The 21,314-nt window shown below is 43.2% G+C and overlaps 1 protein-coding gene across 1 annotated transcript in view; it reads left to right on the plus strand.

Moving 5' to 3' along the window:
- Positions 1–11,366: 11,366 nt before the first annotated feature.
- LOC140070186 (uncharacterized) overlaps positions 11,367–21,314 on the plus strand; it is a 29,115-nt gene continuing 19,167 nt past the window's right edge. Inside the window, exons 1-4 of the mRNA XM_072116530.1 lie at positions 11,367–12,040; positions 12,225–12,489; positions 15,921–16,068; positions 16,450–16,624. Coding sequence (XP_071972631.1) covers positions 11,371–12,040; positions 12,225–12,489; positions 15,921–16,068; positions 16,450–16,624 — 1,258 coding nt within the window. The 5' untranslated portion in view covers positions 11,367–11,370. The remainder of the gene's footprint in view (positions 12,041–12,224; positions 12,490–15,920; positions 16,069–16,449; positions 16,625–21,314) is intronic.

Consider the following 21,314-nt stretch of genomic DNA (forward strand, 5'->3'; position numbering starts at 1 on the left):
AAGTCCGAGGGGGGAGCAGACTGAGGGATCGGAGGATGATGAGGTGACAGACCCAAGCTGGGTTGATAGGCCGGGTGAACACAGTGCTTCTGAGACGGAGGAGAGTCCTCGACCAGAACAGGTTGGAAGAGGCAGTGGTGGGGCCAGACGGAGAGGCAGGGCCAGAGCTGGTGCATCAGCGCCAAATGTGTCAACTAGTGAAGCTCCCGTGGCGAGGGCTCTTGCAGCGAGGGCTAGATTTTCAGAAGTCTGGAGGTTCTTTAAGGAAACACCGGATGACCGACGGACTGTGGTGTGCAACATTTGCCAAACCAGGATCAGCAGGGGTTCCACCACTAATAGCTTAACTACCACCAGTATGCGCAGGCATATGAATGCTAAACACCCCACTCAGTGGCAACAAGCCCGTTCACCTCCGGCCGTGCACACCACTGCTCCTTCCCCTGTGTCAGCTGATAGTCAGCCCCCTGCCCAGGACCCTGCCACAAAAACCCCATCGTCGCCTCCACGATCCTCCACAGCATCCACCAGCGTTCAGCTCTCCATACCCCAGACGCTGGAGCGGAAACGCAAATATAGTGCAACCCACCCGCACGCCCAAGCCCTTAATGTCCACATCTCCAGATTGCTTAGCCTGGAGATGCTGCCCTATAGGCTAGTAGAGACCGAGGCCTTTCGCAACCTCATGGCGGCGGCCGCCCCTCGGTATTCGGTCCCCAGCCGCCACTACTTTTCCCGATGTGCCGTCCCAGCCCTGCACCAGCACGTGTCAGACAACATCATCCGTGCCCTGACCAACGCCGTTTCTGACAAGGTCCACCTGACCACGGACACGTGGACGAGTGCTGCCGGGCAGGGCCACTATATATATCGCTGACGGCACATTGGGTTAACTTGGTGGAGGCTGGGACCAAGTCTGACCCTGCGGCTGGTCATATACTGCCGACGCCGAGGATTGCGGGGCCTACCTCGGTCCAGGTGTTTCAGGCCTACTATGCCTCCTCCTCCTCCCACCCCTCCTCCACCTCCTCCTCCGAACTACCATCCGTGGGCATGGCGCCATCAGTCGGTAGCTCTAGGCACAGCAGCAGTGCCGTCGCTAAGCGACAGCAGGCGGTGCTCAAACTGCTGAGCCTAGGCGATAAAAGGCACACCGCCCAAGAGCTATTACAGGGCATCACGGCGCAGACTGATCTGTGGCTGGCACCGCTGAACCTGAAGCCAGGCATGGTTGTGTGTGACAACGGCCGTAACCTGGTGGCGGCTCTGCAACTCGGCAGACTGACACATGTGCCATGCCTGGCCCATGTGTTAAATCTCATAGTTCAGCGTTTCCTCAAGACATACCCCAATCTGTCTGATTTGCTCACGAAGGTGCGCCGCATCTGTGTGCATTTCAGGAAGTCCAGCACAGATGCTGCCACTCTCAGGGCAGCGCAGCGCCGCCTCCAACTGCCCGCTCACCGACTGTTGTGCGACGTGCCCACGAGGTGGAATTCAACACTGACCATGTTATCCAGAGTTTACCAGCAGCGCCGAGCGATTGTAGACTGCCAGATGTCAACTTCCACCAGAACTGGTAGTCAGGTCAGTCAGCTTCCTCAAGTCTACAATGAGGAGTGGACGTGGATGTCTGATATCTGTCAGGTGCTGAGTAACTTTGAGGAGTCAACACAGATGGTCAGTGGCGATGCCGCCATCATCAGCCTCACCATCCCGCTGCTTGGCCTGTTGAAAAACTCTCTGATCAGCATGAAGTCGGAAGCTTTGCACTCGTCACAAGAGACGGGGGAAGAAGATTCCCTTGTTGATAGCCAAAGCACCCTTAGGTCTGTTTCTCAGCGCATATCGGAGGAGGTGGAGGTGGAGGAGGATGAGGAGGAAGAGGAGGAGAATGTTGGCGAGACACAAGAGGGGACCATTGTTGAGTCCTTCACTGTTCAGCGTGTATGGGCAGAAGAAGAGGAGTTGGAGGAGTTGGAGGAGGAGGAAATGGACAGTCAGGCCAGTGAGGGGAGTGAATTCTTACGCGTTGGTACTCTGGCGCATATGGCAGATTTCATGCTAGGCTGCCTATCCCGTGACCCTCGCGTTCAAAGAATTTATTCCAGCACCGATTACTGGGTGTTCACTCTCCTGGACCCATGGTACAAGCAAAATCTTTCCACTCTCATCCCTGGAGAGGAAAGGAGTGTGAGAATGCATGAATACCAGCAGGCCCTGGTGCACAAGCTGAAACAGTATTTCCCTTCTGACAGCGCTAGCGGCAGAGTGCGTAGTTCTGCGGGACAAGTAGCGAGGGAGAGTAGGCGAGCAGGCAGCTTGTCCAGCACTGGCAAGGGTACGCTTTACAAGGTATTTGCCAGCTTTATGTCACCCCAGCAAGACACTGTCACCTGTCCCCAGTCTCGGCAGAGTAGGGCTGATCTTTACAGAAAGATGGTGAGGGAGTACGTAGCTGACCATACCATCGTCCTAAATGATCACACAGCTCCCTACAACTACTGGGTTTCAAAGCTGGACATGTGGCACGAACTGGCGCTGTACGCCTTGGAGGTTCTTCCCTGCCCTGCCGCTAGCGTCTTGTCCGAGCGGGTTTTCAGTGCAGCTGGTGGCATCATCACCGATAAGCGTACACGCCTGTCGACTGACAGCGCTGACAGGCTGACGCTTATTAAGATGAATAAAGCCTGGATTTCTCATAATTTCCAATCTCCACCAGGTGAAGGAAGCTCAACCTGAATAATTTATCCACTCCTCCTCCTCCTCATTTTCCTCCTTCTCCTCCTCTTTGTACAGTAAAGCAGAGGAAACTGGCTATTTTTTGACAGGGCCCACTGGCTCTAGCTATAGTACTTTATGCATTTAATTTTTCTGGAGGGCCACCGACCCGGTCCTCTGTTTTAAACAATTTTTGGAAGTGCCACATAAAGGCACTCAATCTATTCAATTTTTCTGGAGGGCCACCTACCTGCTCCTCTGGTTTGAAAACTTTTTTGGACTGCCACATACAGGCACTCAATCTATTTCATTTTTCTGGAGGGCCACCTACCTGCTCCTCTGGTTTGAAAACTTTTTTGGACTGCCACATACAGGCACTCAATCTATTCCATTTTTCTGGAGGGCCACCTACCTGCTCCTCTGGTTTGAAAACTTTTTTGGACTGCCACATACAGGCACTCAATCTATTCCATTTTTCTGGAGGGCCACCTACCTGCTCCTCTGGTTTGAAAAGTTTTTTGGACTGCCACATACAGGCACTCAATCTATTCCATTTTCTGGAGGGCCACCTACCTGCTCCTCTGGTTTGAAAAGTTTTTTGTACTGCCACATACAGGCACTCAATCTATTCCATTTTTCTGGAGGGCCACCTACCTGCTCCTCTGGTTTGAAAACTTTTTTGTACTGCCACATACAGGCACTCAATCTATTCAATTTTTCTGGAGGGCCACCTACCTGCTCCTCTGGTTTGAAAACTTTTTTGGACTGCCACATACAGGCACTCAATCTATTCAATTTTTCTGGAGGGCCACCTACCTGCTCCTCTGGTTTGAAAACTTTTTGGGACTGCCACATACAGGCACTCAATCTATTTCATTTTTCTGGAGGGCCACCTACCTGCTCCTCTGGTTTGAAAACTTTTTTGGACTGCCACATACAGGCACTATCCAAATTAAATTGTCTCCATAGCAGCCTCCACACGTTGTCTCCATTGCTACCTCCAAAAGTCGTCCATATAGCTGCCTCCATACATCGTCCCTTTATCAAACGAGGTGTGCCAGGCAGAAATTTGGGTTGTTTTCATGGATTCCACATCAAAGTTGTTAACTTTGTCGCCACCCAGCTGTGTTATCCACAAAAAATACTGGCAAACTTTTATCATTTACCAATATTATTTCAGCGCTTCTTGCGCTTATGTTTACATTCCCCTCACCCGCCATATCCTAAACTTATAAGAACCCTACTACACTTGATCTTATACAAAAGGTTCTTAGAAGTGCTGTTTGGGGAGTAGCCTAGAGACACGGGCTTGGATTGGCGAAAGCTCGCCTGGCAGCGGAGCGCCAGCTCCATGCCAAGATCCAACTAACATAGTTTTAACTGCAGCACCTTTAATCTACTACTAGTTCACTGCCTCCATACATGGTCCCCTTATCAAACGAGCTGTGTCAGGCAGAATTTTGGGTTGTTTTCATGGCTTCCACATCAAACTTGTTAACTTTGTCGCCACCCTGCTGTGTAATCCACAAAATATACTGGCAAACTTTTATCATTTACCGATAATATTTCATCGCTTCTTCCGCATCTGTTTACATTCCCCTCACCCGCCATATCCTAAACTTATAAGAACGCTACTACACTTTATCTTATACAAAAGGTTCTTCGAAGTGCTGTTTGGGGAGTAGCCTAGAGATAGGGGCTTGGATTGGCGAAAGCTCGCCTGGCAGCGGAGCGCCAGCTCCATCTGAAGATCCAACTAACATAGTTTTAACTGCAGCACCTTTAATCTACTACTAGTTCACTGCCTCCATACATTGTCCCCTTATCAAACGAGCTGTGTCAGGCAGAATTTTCAGGTGTTTCACCAGATACATAGTGGAACTCGGCCCATCTGTCGCCACCATGCTGGAGACCTGAAGTTGCAATCATAGCAGCAAAATATGGATGCCCCATACTGTCGCTCTTAATCATGGAACCATTTCCGTAAAAACAATTAAAAATAGAACCACTATGCTATTCCATTATTCCTAGGTGAAATATTCAAACGACCCGGCCTGCTTTGAAAATTATAATTTTTTCAAAGTAAACGCTTCTTGCCCCCAGGCCCATTTTGGGTGGGGAGGAGCCGAGAGACAGGGGCTTGGACAGGCGAAATCTCGCCTGGCAGTGCACCGTCAGCTCCATCCCAAGATTAGGCAGCCTCAGAGGCATCCATGCATGCTGCCCCTGCTGTTTCCTGTCCATTTTGCCTCCACGATCCTCCACAGCGTCCACCAATGTCTCATTTCAACTCTCTATACCCCAGACGCTGGAGCACGAGAGGATATGCAGCACATCATCCCCTTATCAAACGAGCTGTGTCAGGCAGAATTTTCAGGTGTTTCACCAGATACATAGTGGAACTCGGCCCATCTGTCGCCGCCATGCTGGAGACCTGAAGTTGCAATCATAGCAGCGCAATATGAATGCCCCATACTGTTGCTCTTAATCATGGAAGTCGTCTCCATGGCTGCCTCCTCATGTCGTCCTCTTATCAAAAGAGCTGTGTCAGGCTCATTTTTCGGGTGTTTCACCAGATACGTTATGGAACTTGGTCACTAGGTCGCCACCATGCTGTGTTATCGACTAAATATACCGTCAAGCTTTTGTTCACATAGGAAATCATTTCACCTCCTTTGGTGAAACCTGAGTCCATTTAGGGTATGTCGCCATGAGACTCTCTAGCCTGCCACTGCTGCCGCTGCCTCTGCATGCCGTCCCCTATAGCAGTGATGGCAAACCTTTTAGACACAGAGTGCCCAAACTACGACCAAAACCCATGTATTTTTCGCAAAGTGCCAATGCGACAATTTAAGCAGTAACTTATTACTCCCTGCTCTGTCACAGGATTACATTGTATAGGCACCTGAGGACACCAATACAGTAGAAAGAAGGAGAAGAAGTTTGGATCATCATTGTAGCTTCCTTCTGGAGTCCTGGACTGCCTGGGACTGCAATAGGCCTTGAGTCCTGTCTGGCGAACTCTGCCCTGGGGTGAAGGCAAGAGTGCCCATATAGAGGGCTCTGAGTGCCACCTCTGGCACCCGTGCCTTAGGTTCGCCACCACTGCCCTATAGTGTCAGGGTCAATTATTGCATGTTTTAGCTGCTATCTAGCCTCATTCGGTCACTCTGTCATGGCCATGCTGTTGCCCATAATTTTTGCATAATGGTGCGATTAAGCAGCCTCAGAGGCATCCATGCATGCTGCCGCTGCTGTTTCCTGTCCATTTCCGTGGTGTTTCCATCCTTTTCTGAGGTTCCCAGGTGTTTAGCCAAGCTTCCCTGTGCAGAGCCTTTGTCCCCTTGAAAAATGCTCGAGTCTCCCATTGACTTCAATGGGGCTCGTTATTCGAGACGAGCACTCGAGCATAAGGAAAAGTTCGTCTCGAATAACGAGTACCCGAGCATTTTAGTGCTCGCTCATCTCTAGTAAGCACCTACAATGAAGCCAGATGAACTGCCAGTAGTGTTACACAGGAGCTAGGTAACCCAAAAAGCGAGGGGCAGAACAGGGAGGGTAGGGGCGCTGGTTAAATATAATAGATGTGTACATAGCTATATGTGTGTAACTAGCATTTTTATATGTGTATTATATGTTATGCTTCCTGTGTTTTCAATGTGTTTAGTTTTGTTTAATCCATTGGAAATAAGTAGGAAAGGTTTGCAGCAGACTATTGTGCACAATTACAGCACAATCTGATATGGCAATGTATGTAGAGACAAATCAATCGGGCACATTAACTAAGCTCTATGTGCCCGTTTTCTATTGCACTTTGCAAACTGTTTGTACAGGTGTTTAAGAAGGGTCTATGCACTATTGTGTTGCATTTGTTGCGCGACTGCACTATTCTTCATGTGACACCAATTCCTGCACAGAAGGCCGTTACGGTGCTCAGTCGGACCGTGCGCCAGATTTAACATGCAAAGCCCGAGACTAATGTGTCGCACGCCCCATGTGCATTGAAAAAAAGTGGTGCACTCTGTCAGAGCAGTGCAGGGGGCACCAGGTTCTTGAAGAACATGAGGTGGCTCAGTGGTAAGTGTTACAGCCTTGCACCGCTGGGGTCCTGGGTCCTAGTCCCAGGGTCAACATCTACAAAGAGTTTGTATGTTCTCTCTGTGTTTGCATGGGTGTCCTCTGGTTTCCTCCCACACTCAAAAACAACTGGTAGGTTGATTAGATTGTGGCCCCATTGGGGACAGGGAGTGATCTGACAAGCTCTGTGTAGCGATGCATAATCTGTGTGTGCTGTATAAATAAAGAGTTATTATTATTATTATTAACGTGCGGCAGAAATCCTGAATCTGGCGCCCTCTGCACACGACCTGGGCAAACTGCATATAGTGCAGTTTTCACTGTTCTTAGTAAATGTGGCCTTATGTGCTCAATAAAGCAACAAGAGAAAGGTGATAGTACACATACGAAAAACTAGGTTATAGAAAGTGAGGCTGGGCAAAAATCACCATGGGACTTAGGTGCCTGTCCCTATTTTACCCTTCCCCTTAATGAGGGACCTAGAATGCCCTAAAACACCTCAACTCAGAGCTGCAGCCCTAATTAGCTGCCATCATATCCCAAGAACAGAGTCCATAACAGTAACCTGTATGAAGTTGGTCTCAATCTAGCAAGCAGAAAATTTGCCTATGAAGGAATTAATTATGCAGCGACCAGTCAGGCATTAAAATTGTGCTAAGGGTGCTAATTGATGCAGTGGCCCCTTCTCCTAACCCATGTGAATGAAATTCTTGAATAAGCATAGTACGCCTAATAATACGGCCCTGGCCGTTGGAATCGGAGCAGCGCTTGGCACCACCTGTGCCAAAATAGTGAGTGCCAACTCATGTTAAGGTGGAGAAGGTGCCACTTCATCTCTTGGGGCTTTGGGTGCTTCTTTCAGGATCCATTAACACTCTTAGCAATTTTCCCACCAGTCTGGTCACTGCATATTTTCCCCTGAAGAGCCTCTATAGGCAAAATATGGCAAGTTGGGGACGCTAATAAAAAGTGACTGTTTTCTACTTGCTAAATTGGGACCAACTTCATACAGGTTCCTGTTAGAGACTCTGTTTTAGGCATAGGTCTGGGTGGCAGCTAATTAGGGCTGCGGCTCATAGTAAGGCATTTTAGGGCATTCTAGGTCCCTCATGGAGGGGTAGGGTCAAATAAGTAGAGTCACTGAAGATCCACAGTGATCCTTGCCCAGCTTCACTTTCTCTGACCCAGTCCTTCATATGTGTACCATCACTTGTCTCCTGTTGTGTTGTGAAGCACTTTGTATTTGTCTCTACGTACATTGCCATATGATGGACTTGAGCAAGCTGCCTTTTAAGTTAGCAGACACAATCCTTGGAAAAGGTAAGAACATAATTTTGACCATTTTTATAGAATTTTTAATTGACATTTTACCACACCACTTGTACTAGTATTTTGTCCTTAAGGTGACGCAGTGGAGTCATCTGTGTTTTCCAGCTTTATATAGTGATAAGCGTCTTCCTGCGTTTGACAACTTTTAGGAAAGACTGTACATGTCCATAAATGTGATAGTATGGATGGACGAATTAGTGAAAATTCGATTCGACCCAGTTTGCCGAATTTTCCAAGAAAATTTGATGCAAACCGAATCGAAAGGAATCACAGCATGTGTGACGTAACGGTATGTCACATGCCGGGAGAGGGGGCATGGAGAAGGCTCACGGGCTGAGCCCTCTCCATAGCTGGTAAGTCTTTGCTGCATATTGCGGGTTTTAACCCACAGAACGCTTCAAAAAGATGGTGGCGCGACGTCCTCGGGGAGCAGCGATCCATCGCCATGACAGCCTCAGGTCTTCCAAGCCTCGGTTTAACCCCTTCATATACAGTAGTATGACAGTATATGATAGGATCGATCAGACAACCTAGGGTTAAAGTACCCTAGGGTGTCTGAAAAATAGTAAAAATAAAAAAGTTAAAAAAAATAATAATAAAAAAAAATAAAATTTAAAACACCCCCCACTTTCCCTAGAACTGATCTAAAAATAAATAAACAGTAAAAATTATAAACACATTAGGTATTGGTGCATCCAAAAATGTCCGATCTATAAAGATATAATAATGGTTTTTCACTGTGTTTAACCCCGTAACGGAAAATAGCGCCAGATTCGAAAAAGGCACTTTTTTGCCATTTTGAAAAATATAAAAAATTCAATAAAAAGTGATCCCCATACAGTGAGGAACAGTACCGCAATTTTCCTTTCTTCCTCCCAGAGTTCTCTGTCCCATGTAACACGTTGTGCTCACAGCCCTTTTGCTAATAAAAGGGTTAAAAAAAATATAAATATATATATATATATATATTTTATTCGGAATTCGTTCCCACGAATCACTGTAAAGTTCGGATTCGTGACGAAACAAATTTAGAATCGTTAGAATCGATTCGCCCATCTCTATTGCAGAGGGATATGAAATGTACACCACAGGAGTGTGAATGCTCTTCGGGTTTTAGTAGAGATCACAGCTTTGAGTCTTGGATGTAGGGGGGAAGGGGGTCTTATTGTAAGTTAAGAAACAAGCTGATGTGTTTAACAAAACAAAGACAGATAAATATAACCATTTCTATTCTCAAAGCAACGGGATGAATGTGAAGTGCTACTCTAAGGTACAATGGCAGTTCTTCTTATAGGCAAGCGTGGGCCCCTCTGAAGCCAAAAGCCCTGGGCGCCCGTCCATACCGCCTATATGAAGATCCGCCATTGCACCTTAGTATAGCACTTCACATTCATCCCATTGCTTTGAAGATAGAAATGGGTATATTTATCTGCCTTATTTCTTAACTTACAGTAAGTCCCCCCCCCCACCATCCAAGGCTCAAGGCTGTGATCTCTACTAAAACCTGCCCGGCCCTATATGTAGATCCACTACCAGTCTTAAAAAAGAAAAATCTATACTCATACATCACTATGACGTGGTGGTTTCGTGTCCGCGTGACGTCATAGTTTATATGCCGCACGGACCCTGACGCTATGACATCACATAACCATGACACTGCCATAGTGATGTGCCCAGGCTGGAAGATAGGGAACACAGAGCTGCAGGCCAAAGAGAAGAAGAGGGAAGGTGAGTATAGTTTTTTTTTTGTTTGTTTTTTGATGCTTCTGGAGGGGCTTATGTAAAGGGGGGGGGGGTATTTCATTGTAGGGGTCATATGCTGTGGACACTTCATTAAAGGGGGAATTGTCCATGGACATTTCAGTAAAGGGGGCATTGTCCATGGACATTTCACTAAAGGGGGCATTGCCCATGGACATTTCAGTAAAGGGGGCATTGTCCATGGACATTTCACTAAAGGGGGCATTGTCCATGGACATTTTAGTAAAGGGGGGCTCTATAGTGGACATTTCTGTAAAGGGGGGCTCTGCAGTGGACATTTCTGTAAAGGGGGAACCTGCTGAAGGACATATCATTAATGAGGCGCGGCTGCTGCTGGGCATGTTATTAGAGCAGTGGCTGCATTTCCTACCCTAGGGGCATATACTCCAGTCGATAATATTTACCAGTTTTTATAAGTGGTGATATTAGGAGCCTCGGCTTACCAAGTATTTACTGTATGAGGGGTAGATCGGATGCAGAGCACAGAGGCCGGGGCAGGGACAGCATACACATCTCCTACACTGACTGGAAGATCTGGTCTGGCTGGTAGTCAGGATGGAGGGTTTCATGCAGTTAGAGAATGTAATTGTGTTTCCTATATAGATAGGTTATAAAAGCAGGAACTAAGTTCATCATTAAATTACTTTTATGAACAGTACAAGATTAATTATATAGAGGATGTAGAGTATATAGAGTAGCACTTAAGTCCAAACATCCAGGCATATGTGGGTTTGGACACTGGCAGGTCCTAGTCATTTAGGTAAAGGGTTGGATACAGGTAGTGGGGTTTTGGGGAGAGAAAGATATACATAACGTATATATACATAATAGATACCATAATTGTTCCTATATATACATAAATATCATAAGTGATAAATACCGTAATTGTTACTAAAGTTATACATATACAAAAATAAAATAAAAATAAAAATACATATGAGGTAGATACCATATAGTAAACGTGACATCAAAGCATGTAGATATATCATATCAGGGGACGCGGCCCTCTCTGGACAGCGGAACTCCAAACACCCACATTGCCTGGTAAGAGCAAAAATGATTTATATGCTAATTAGCACAAGGTTTTTTATAAATACTATCTACCAATAGCCACCCCATATCTACTGGGTTTATCTCTTACCTAGGCTGTTCTCCATTTTAATACATATTACTCCATTCTGTCCAGATTGGATCGCTCCGCATCTTTCTGTATACCACCACTTTATGTTTTTTATTGTAATTTTTAATGTATAATGTCATTAATAAAGATTCATTGTTTTATATGCATTCTCTCAGTTGGTCCTTGTTCTCCCCTCTTTTGAGGGGTAAAAGTTTTTTCGACAGGTCCTAGTCATGTAAACAGCCCGGGCCCATGGGACACTTAACCCTCCACTGCTAAGGGATTCAGATGACATAGTCATTACTTACTTATCTTCCACAAAGAGAGTTTTAGTAAAGCATTTTTCTTTGCCTCTTAGAAATATGAAGGGCTTTCTGTGTTTTGGAGTAGCACTACTATTTGCATTGGCCTTTTCTGCTCATCATGACGATGACACGAATGACCACCATGAGCACAAAGATGGGCATCACAAGAAAGGGGAAAATACCAGCAAGGAACACCATCACCAAAATGAGTCACTACCCTCTCACAAAATAGCAAAATACAATTGTAAATTTGCTTTTGACCTGTATCGGCAAGTAGCTCTAGATCATCCTTCTGAGAACATTGTCTTTTCACCTGTCAGTATCTCTACTGCATTTGCTTTCCTGTCCCTTGGTGCCAAGGCTCAGACCTATAAACAGATCATTGAAGCACTCAGTTTTAACACCTCTGAGATCTCAGAACAAGAAATTCATGAAGGTTTCGGCCACCTTCTGCATCTCCTGAATGATGTGGACAGGGAATTACAGCTCAGCGGTGGGAATGCTCTCTTCATTTCCAAAGAGCACAAGATTCTCCAGACATTCTTGGAAGAAGCCAAGACACGCTACCACTCCGAGGCCTTTTCTACTGATTTCAAAAACACAGAAGAAGCAAAAAAGCAGATCAACAGTTATGTGGAAAATAACACTCAAGGCAAGATTGCTGACCTGCTGGACAGCGTAGACCAGGACGCCGTATTTGTCCTTATTAATTACATTTATTTTCAAGGTAAGGTACTTTATTTTACAAATTATTGTTGAGAAATAGGTTGCTGCAGATAGGTCATACTTCACTTATTGCAGGCAGGGTTTTTTTGTTAAGCCCTGCCAGTAATAAGTGAAGTATCTGTCATATTTCACCACTCTACTACTAAATAATAATCTCCTATTATCCTTCTCTTTATTCTTTATAGCAAAATGGGAAAACCAATTTAACAGTGAATGGACCAAAGAGGGAGACTTCCATGTCAATGAGAATACAACTATGAAGGCGTCTTTCATGAGCAGAACAGGAATGTACAATGTGGCTTTCAATGATGATGCTACTGTGATCTCCATACCCTATAAAGGAGATGCCAATGCCTTATTCATTCTGCCAAATGAGGGGAAGTTGTCAGAAGTAGAGAACAATTTTAACATAGAAAAAATTAAAACATGGAAAAAATCAATGCACAAGCGGTAAGGGAGTATCTGCCAGTCTGTCTATCTATCTGTTAATGTAGGCCATAGTCAATCTTTGTGGAGGTAACAGTCTTTAATCACTTGTCACTCAGGGTCTCAATATACATACCGATACCTCTATGCTCCTTTTTTCCCTCCCCTCTATGTATCTTTCATTCTCAGATATACTGTATATCTCTTGTTACCATAACCCTGTCTTTTATTCAAATATGTGCTATCTGAGAAAGGAATGGGATAGAGGGCAGGCATGGACAAACTCATACTTTATTGCAGCATCTGGGTCTTAGAAGGAGGTGCCAATGCCTTATTCATCCTGCCAAATGAGGGGAAGTTGTCAGAAGTAGAGAACAATTTTAACATAGAAACAATTCAAACATGGGAGAAATCAATGCACAAGCGGTAAGGGAGTATCTACCAGTCTGTATATCTATCTATTAATGTAGGCCATAGTCAATCTTTATAGAGGCAGTGGTACACAGTCTTCAACAGTATTTTCCTCCGGGTTTTAGGCAGCCATAGTCTGGAGCCAACTCATTGAGGTCTATGGAGTACAGGGAGGAGATGTAATAAAGCTGTGATGTCATCTATTGAAAGTGTTGGTTGTAATGATGTCATTTTCTATAGAGCTGTGTATCTTCTATTGCAATTCTATCTCTGATGTATTTGATGTGACTGCTACATAGAAAACCCCAATAGAAATAGTAAGAGAAATTCTATTAAAGGGGTATTCCAGGAATCAGCATAATTCATATACTAATGGAGACTCAAAATATAAGCTAATGTGTAATTAGTTGTTATTTAAAATTTTGCTCCGCTTAGCAGAAAATGCTGATGACATAGACTTTAATGAAGAATTAAAATGCTACTGGCCCTTTAATCAGTCCGTTAATTTCCTCCACGCAGTCCGTTGCAGGACAGAAGATGGCCGCCGGTCACATGTTCACATCACATGTCCTACACCTGCCTGGGCAGGTCATGTGATCACCACTATGTTTGGCTGTTGTTGGTTGGTTGAAGTGCATCCAGTATTGTCAGTGTTGTGGTGATGGCAGTTACACATCATTACTATGGTAACAGAGCAAGAAAGTCTGTTATATCATTAGAGCATAAGTGGTAGGAGGAGTTACTGAAAACTAAAGGATTATGGAACTTGTAGTTTCCAGCGGCGGCCATCTTAGTGATAGCTCCACCTACTTTAGAGAGGCCATACACTTTGTAAATGATAAAATCAAATTATTTAAGCTCCGTTTTGTGTCTAATGACATTGAGTTTTGTTGTATTCATTTAGTTATATCATCTTGGGTTTTTGTGTCAGACATTCATATTCCCAAAATACCCCTTTAAGCCTCTTAGCCAAAATATTAAAATGTATTAAATAATCAATAGGGGGACACTCGTTTTGGTGCATCAAAAGTTGGAACTGTTTTTAACTCCTTAAAGGGGTTTTCCCACAAAGCAAAGTTAGCCACCGCTCAGCGATTTCTGTCATTTCCATTTAGATGTGTGGAGCAAATCGGTCATGTAGGCCCTCTGCTCCATTACTCTCTGGGAGAGATGAGGGATCCAACTGAGGTAACTGGGACCCCATCAGACAGTGGCGCAACAAGACTCCAGTGGGCCCCCATATATCTGAACACTCGCTGCTGGCCCTATCCCGCACATTATACTTCAACACATATTTCATATATACACTCCACAGACATAAGCACACATACACGATGTATGCATAACAAGCATAAACACATAAACATTGCACCATATATACACTATACATACTATAATTACTCTACACATACAAATACACATCCTATATATAAGAAACACTGAAATACAGTTGCCCATAAATATACCCACACCAATACCCACATACCTGTACAATACAAATAATTTTGCAGTAATGAATACACCACATATAGAAATATTTACCAGCTGGGAAAAAAACTGCACATTACTACACCGCACTAAAAAATGACTACAAGTCTGCCTAAGGCATGTATATACATCACTTACTGTATAACTCAGTCTTATCTCCAGATCTTGTGCCTCTGATCTGATCTCTTATGCACACGGAATAATGCGCCCAGTGCTGACAGTGTGATGACGTGATGGAAATTAATGACAACTACCGTATATACTCGGGTATAGAGGCTGAGTAAAATGTGCTGAGAAACCTCACCTAGGGTTATACTCAAGTCAAGAAAAAAAAACCTGTGTACTCACCTTCCAATGCCCCCCGGCAGGTCCTTTTCTATACATCGATGCTCCGGCATTGGTTCCGTGACCCCGCACTGTCAGCCGCTCGCTGACGGTCTACTATGTGTCAGCGAGCTGCTATGATGTCAGCGAGCTGCTGACGTCATGGTGCCTGTGACGGACAGCGCAGGGACACGGAGCCGATGCCGGAGCATCACTGTATAGAAGAGGACCTGCTGGGGGGCGTCGGAAGGCGAGTTCACTGCTTGTATTTTTCCTTACAGACATTTTTCATACTTTGGTGTACACAGCTGTAGGTAGTGTAATTTTTTGCAACTTTTAATGACGTTTTCAATACTGCCATATTTAGGACTGCACAACCTTCTGATCACCTTTTATTGAATTTTTTAATATTTTTTAAAATGGCAAAAAAAGTGGCATTTTTAAATTCGGGCACTATTTTGTTACGTGGGTAAACACAGTGAAAAAAAGATTATATACCTTAGATACTCGAGTATAAGCCTAGTTTTTCAGCACAAAAATTTGTACTGAAAACCCAAACTCGGCTTATACTCGAGTAAACAAGACGAATGTTTTACCAGGTTTTTGTGGTAAAATTAGGGGCCTCGGCTTATACTTGGGTCGACTTATACTCGAGTATATACAGTATTTTGATAGATCGGGTATTTTTGGACGCTGCAGTTCTAGGGAGAGGGGGGTTATTTGAATTTTTAGTTTTTATTATAATTTTTTTAACTTATTTTTAGTTTTACTATTTTTCAGAACCCCTAGGGTACTTTAACCCTAGTTTGTCTGATCAATCCAATTTTCCTCCTCATTCATTACAACGTGTGAATCACACACTGTAATCAATGGGTTAAAACAAGACAGCCTTGGGTCTTCGGAAGACACGAGGCTGTCATGGCAACCAATCGCCGCTCCCTGATCACAGGGAGCGACAATCTCCAACAAGATGGCGGTGCCCATGCTCCGCCATCTTTTTGAAGCCACTGTCAGCTTTGCCGGTGGCGATGTGCAGGTCAACACCCGCGATCGGTGCTATCACCGATTGCAGGTGTTACCAATAAGTCATTGCTGCGATATGTAGCAATGACTTAGTAGCTATAGAGAGAGCTCGGCCTGTGAGCCCTCTCCATGCACCCACAGCCGACGTTAAGCAGTTAACCTATGACGGACATAGTTTACAAATTGTCTTTCATTTTCTTTTTAAACAGAATGGTGAATTCAGTTATCCCAAAATTCTCCATCTCTAGTACTATCAACCTTAAAGAAACACTAAGTAGAATGGGACTACTCGACCTTTTCTTAAACACCGCTGACCTGTCTGGTGTTATTGGAGAAGCTGACTCAAAGATTTCTACGGTAAGTATTTCTAACTATCTAATAATAGGCAAGCCTCTAATAGACAAACACTGTAAAAGCAAGCGGCACTACAGACTACAGATATATAATTCAAAGGTTAAATTTTTCCATGTGCAAAGGTTCAGTGTGAGACAACTTCATCAATCTTGAATAAATGTCACCTTTGAATTGTATACCTACAGTCTGGAGTGCTGCCTGATTTTACAATGTCTGTCTATTAGAGGCCTGTATAGGCCTTCTTAGGAGTTAGTTTCCCTTATCTGCCTTGGACTTTCCATTGTATATCTATCTCCTAAGCATCAAGTGAATTGCAGGGTTATTTATCTTCTTCATCCATTCATTCCATCTTCTTCTGATAGCAGTTTTTCTTAACCTCCTTAGGCTATCCATAAAGCTGCAATCAATGTTAATGAGAAGCGGACAGAAGCAGCAGCTGGTAAAGCGTTGGAGATAATTCCTACAATGCATCCACCTCAAATTACAACTGACCGTCCTTTTCTTATTTTAATACTTAATCAAAATCATGTTCTCTTCAGTGGTAGAATTGTCAACCCCCAGAAATAATTCTCTCCCAAATTTTTCATCAACAACATTTTATAGTGTAATGCTTGTGTGTAAGCAAATACCTTGACTTGATATGAGGACTCTACCTTCTATACCTCTATACAAGTCTACTATGATCTTTTTATTATGTATAGTTAATTATTTGACCATTGATGGACTTTTTCTGTGTATGTTGTCTTTTAAAATGGATTTGTTTTAATTGATCTAGAAAAGTTATTTTACGCTTTCTATATTTTGGCTTTGTGTTTAATTTTTTTGTGGTGTTATTTGATTTTGGGAACAATCTATTTAACCCAGTGGGTCACATTTACTTACCCGCCAGAGTCGCGATCCGGAATGTCCACCGGAATGCACATCTGCCACGATCCACGTAGATCCTATGCCCGATAACCTGCATGTGCCGCTCCCTACTCAGGTCCGCTGGAGTTCACCTTCTTCTTCTGCATGTAAGTGCTTGGCTTGCCACAAAAATTAGAATGTTAAATCCCATGCTTAGTCCGAATTTGTCGGATCGACCGACGGCCCGCCTCCCGATTTGTGTTGCGTGAAAGTCGGCGTGATTGCGACACAATCCGATCGCGTGTGACACAATTCCCGCCACAATCCCCGAAAAGTCGGGACACCCGACGAAGATTCGGCTGGGGACCCTCAGTAAATAAGCCCCATTGTGTCCATGCACCCTATTACTTCTATCGGTGTTCACTCTTCTCTAGTTGCAAAAGTTATAATACTGAAACTTTTCTTGTAATTGAATACATCTTCACACCATAGACCTTAGCTACAAGCTCCACACTCGCCCATGTGGCTTATTCTAAGAAGCACAACTTGTGGTCTCATTGGTCAGCAGCAGGAGCTTGTGATGATTTCACGGGAGCCAGGTTCAGCCCCTCCATCTTGCTGATTGTAGTTTGATGGAGCTGGAAACCATGGTTGCTATGGTCCAAAAAAGGTACTAAATGGAATCTGAGGGGCAAAATAGTTTGAGGAATGATTCCCAGGGATGTCTGAAGCAGAATTAGTATGTATGTATGTATGTATGTATGTATGTATTTTTGTTTGTTTTGCTCAGAATGACGGTTAACCTTTAACCCCCTTAATGACCGCCGTATTGGCTTTTTACGGCGGTCATTAAGGGTACTTCTTCTGATGCGTACGCCTTTCTACGGCAGCGCGGCAGAAGAAGATTTCGGGACACCGGGTCTCGCGGCATGCTCAGTTACTTACACTGTACACTGCAATACAAGTGTATTGCAGTGTAAAGGCTTGAATAAGCGATCGGATGATCGCTTATTCAAGCCAAGAAGTAGAAAATGTAAAAAAGTTAAAAAAAAAATTAAATCTTTTTATAATATAATTAAATAATACGTGTCCGTATTAATCTGGAAAATAAATTTAAATCAATATTGAACCCGCTCGGTGAACTACGTAAAAAAAAACTCGAAAAACTTCCCATAATATACAATTTTTCATCAAACACCATCACAAAAAATGTTCTAAAAAGTGATCAAAAAAAGTTACGTTCCCTAATATTATACGACTGAAAAGAACAACTGTTTTCGCAAAAAATAAGCCCTCAACCAGATCTGACAACAGAAAAATACAGAAGTTATGGCCCTGAAAAGTTGTCAATAGTAAAAACAATGTGATTTTCTCCAATATTGGTTTTGCTCAGGAAAATTGAGCAAAAATAAGAAAAACTATATAAATGAGGTAACACCGCAATCGTAGTGAACCAGAGAATAAAGATAAAATATTATTTTTACGTTACGGTGAGCGGGGTAAAAAAAAATGCTAACAATCCAAAATAAAAATTGATGATTTTGTTTGTGTCCCCCTTGAAATAGTTAATAAAATCTCATGAATAAGCTTTAGACTCCCAAAATAAATTATCTATACATTGTATCTCATCCCATAAAAAATAAGCCCTCATATGTTCGCATTACCAAAAAAAATAAAAATTTATAGGTTGTACAATGTGACAATACAAATCTGTGGCGCCTCCATTCATTCTATACTCGACCGTGCGCCCGTACAGCAGTTTACCACCACATATGGGGTATCACTAAACTCGGGAGGAATTGGGCATCAAGCGTTGCAGTGCGTTTCATCATTTAATTTATTCTGAAAATGTCAGTTTTGGCCTAAATGAATGTATTTTCCAAAAAAATTCTATAGTTTCTAAATCACAGGTCCATATTTTTTAACCCATGTGAAACACTTAAAGGGTTAATAGACTTAATAGAAGTTGTTTTACATATGTTGAGGGGTGAACTTTCTATAGTGGGGTAATTTATGGGGTTTTACTATTATTTAGGCCTCTCAAAGTCACTTGAAAGCCGAGTTGTCCCTCAAAATGTGAGTTTTCGCAATTTTCATGAAAATAAGAAAAATTGCACCTAAAGTTCTGCACCTCATAACATCCTAGAAAAATGACCGGAAGCATAAACTATCATCCCAACATAAAGCAGATATTCTGTAAATGTTAATTATCAAACTTTTTGGGTAGTTTTACATCTTGTCTGGAAACCAGAACATTTCAAACTTGGAAAATGAAGAATTTTTACAAACTTTTGCCAAATGTTCACTTTTTTTCAGAATGAAACGCAAAACTTATCACTTAAATTTTATAACTAACATGAAGTACAATGTGTCACGAGAAAACATTCTCAAAATCACCAGAATATGTCAAAGCGTTCCAAAGTTATAACCAATTATCGTGAGACATGTCAGATTTGAAAAATCGAGTCTGGTCATTGAGCTGAAAACTAGTGTTGGTGATAAGGGGTTAAGTCAGTGTTCCCCATCCACAGGTCTGCGGCCCAAGACCAGGCTGTCGAACACCTAGTACCGGGCCACGACGACCGCTGTAAAAACAAAAAATTATATAAATACTCACCTTCTCTGTTCCCCTGCAGCAGTCTTCACTTCATTTACTTAATTTCCACACTAATGCACTTCACTATTGATGACGAACATCATGATGTCATCACATCGTGTCTACCGACAATAGAACCATGCATTAATGCAGAAGAGAAGTGAAGGCAGAGAAGACTGCTGCAGGGGAATGAGGAAGGTGAGTATTTTGTTTTTGACAGAGCTCGACTGGGAAAGGGGACATTGGAAACAGAAGGTGGGGGAAATGGGAGGAAGTCATGAGGCAGTAAAGGAGACATGGGAGTTGGCATGCTCCAGGACAGGGGACTATAATGGGGCGTGCTTCTTCAGGAAATTGGACAATATAAGTTAGGCACACAGGGAGTTATGGTGAGGCATGCAAACATACATTTCTGGCTATGAAACTATGACACTAGACCGCATCCCCCCATTAACCGGCCCCTGGTGAAAATTTATGTTTACAGCCGTTCTCTGGGCAAAAAAAGTTTAGGGACCACTTCTTTAAGTGACATAGCTTCCAATAGCACTCCTATGCAGATGATACACAGATCGATATTTCTGGTCCAGATATCTCATCTTTTCTACCCAGAATTCCAGAGTGTCTATCATATCCTCGTTCTTCTCTTCCATTTTTCTAAAACTTAACATGGACAAAACAGAACTCTTTAACAGAATAATCTTTCCTTTACCTAACACATTCCACCCACCAGATCCATCCATCACAATTCATGGCTCCACACTCTGCCCAGTCCCTGAAGTCCACTGCCTTGGAGTCATCTATGACTCTGCTTTATCCTTTAAGCCTCACATACTGGCACTTACTACAATCTGCTGCCTCCATCTCAAGAACATATCCTTCCTCAATCCACAGTCTACAAATAGTCTATGCCCCTATCATCTACCTCTTGTATTACTGCAACAGTCTTTTCAGTGGTCTCCCATTTAACTCTCTAACCCTCTTCAATCCATCCTAAACTCTCCTTGTTTCTCCTTTGTCTCTCCTCTCTTCTAGTCTCTCCATTGGTTACCCATTACACAGCCAATTCAATTTAATATACTAACCATGACATACAAAGCCATCCACAACCTCTCCCCTCCATATATCTCTGAACTCATCATCCAATACCGTCCCACACGTAATCTCCGTTCCTCACTGGACCTTCAGATTCACTCTACTACCATGTGCTCTCCTCACAACCAAATCCAAGACTTCTCCCATGCATCGCCCATACTCTGGAACTCTCTACCAAAATGTGTCAGACTGTCCACCACTTTCCAAACCTTCAAACATACCATTTGAAATTTTCACATTTTGACAATAAAATGATTATTTAGTCTTAAAATTAACACGTTCATGCTGGATAAAAGGAGAAAACACATCTCACATTTGTTTATAGTTATACAAATTTATATAGGTTTTATTGCTTTTTAACCCATTAAGGACACAGCCTGTTTGTACATTAAGGATCGGTCCTTTTTTACAAATTTGACCAGTGTCTCTTCCTGTGGTAATAACTTTTTAACACTTTAAGATATCCCTGTTATTTTGAGATTGCTTTTTAGTAGTTTATTTTAGTAGTATCATTTTGGTGATCAGTGTGTTATTTGGGGGGTAACAATTTTCAAAGTTTCAAATGTTCTACTTTTTATACAAAATATCATACCACAATTTTTATTTTATAGAAACCTTTTTGCCACTGGTCTTCTTTTGATTTCCATAATTTACATTTTCATTTTTCAAGAGAAAATCAAATTTTCAAGAGATTTGAAAAATACAAAATTTTTGG

This window comes from Engystomops pustulosus, chromosome 7, assembly GCF_040894005.1.
Source record: "Engystomops pustulosus chromosome 7, aEngPut4.maternal, whole genome shotgun sequence".
NCBI classification, from domain to species: Eukaryota; Metazoa; Chordata; class Amphibia; order Anura; family Leptodactylidae; genus Engystomops; species Engystomops pustulosus.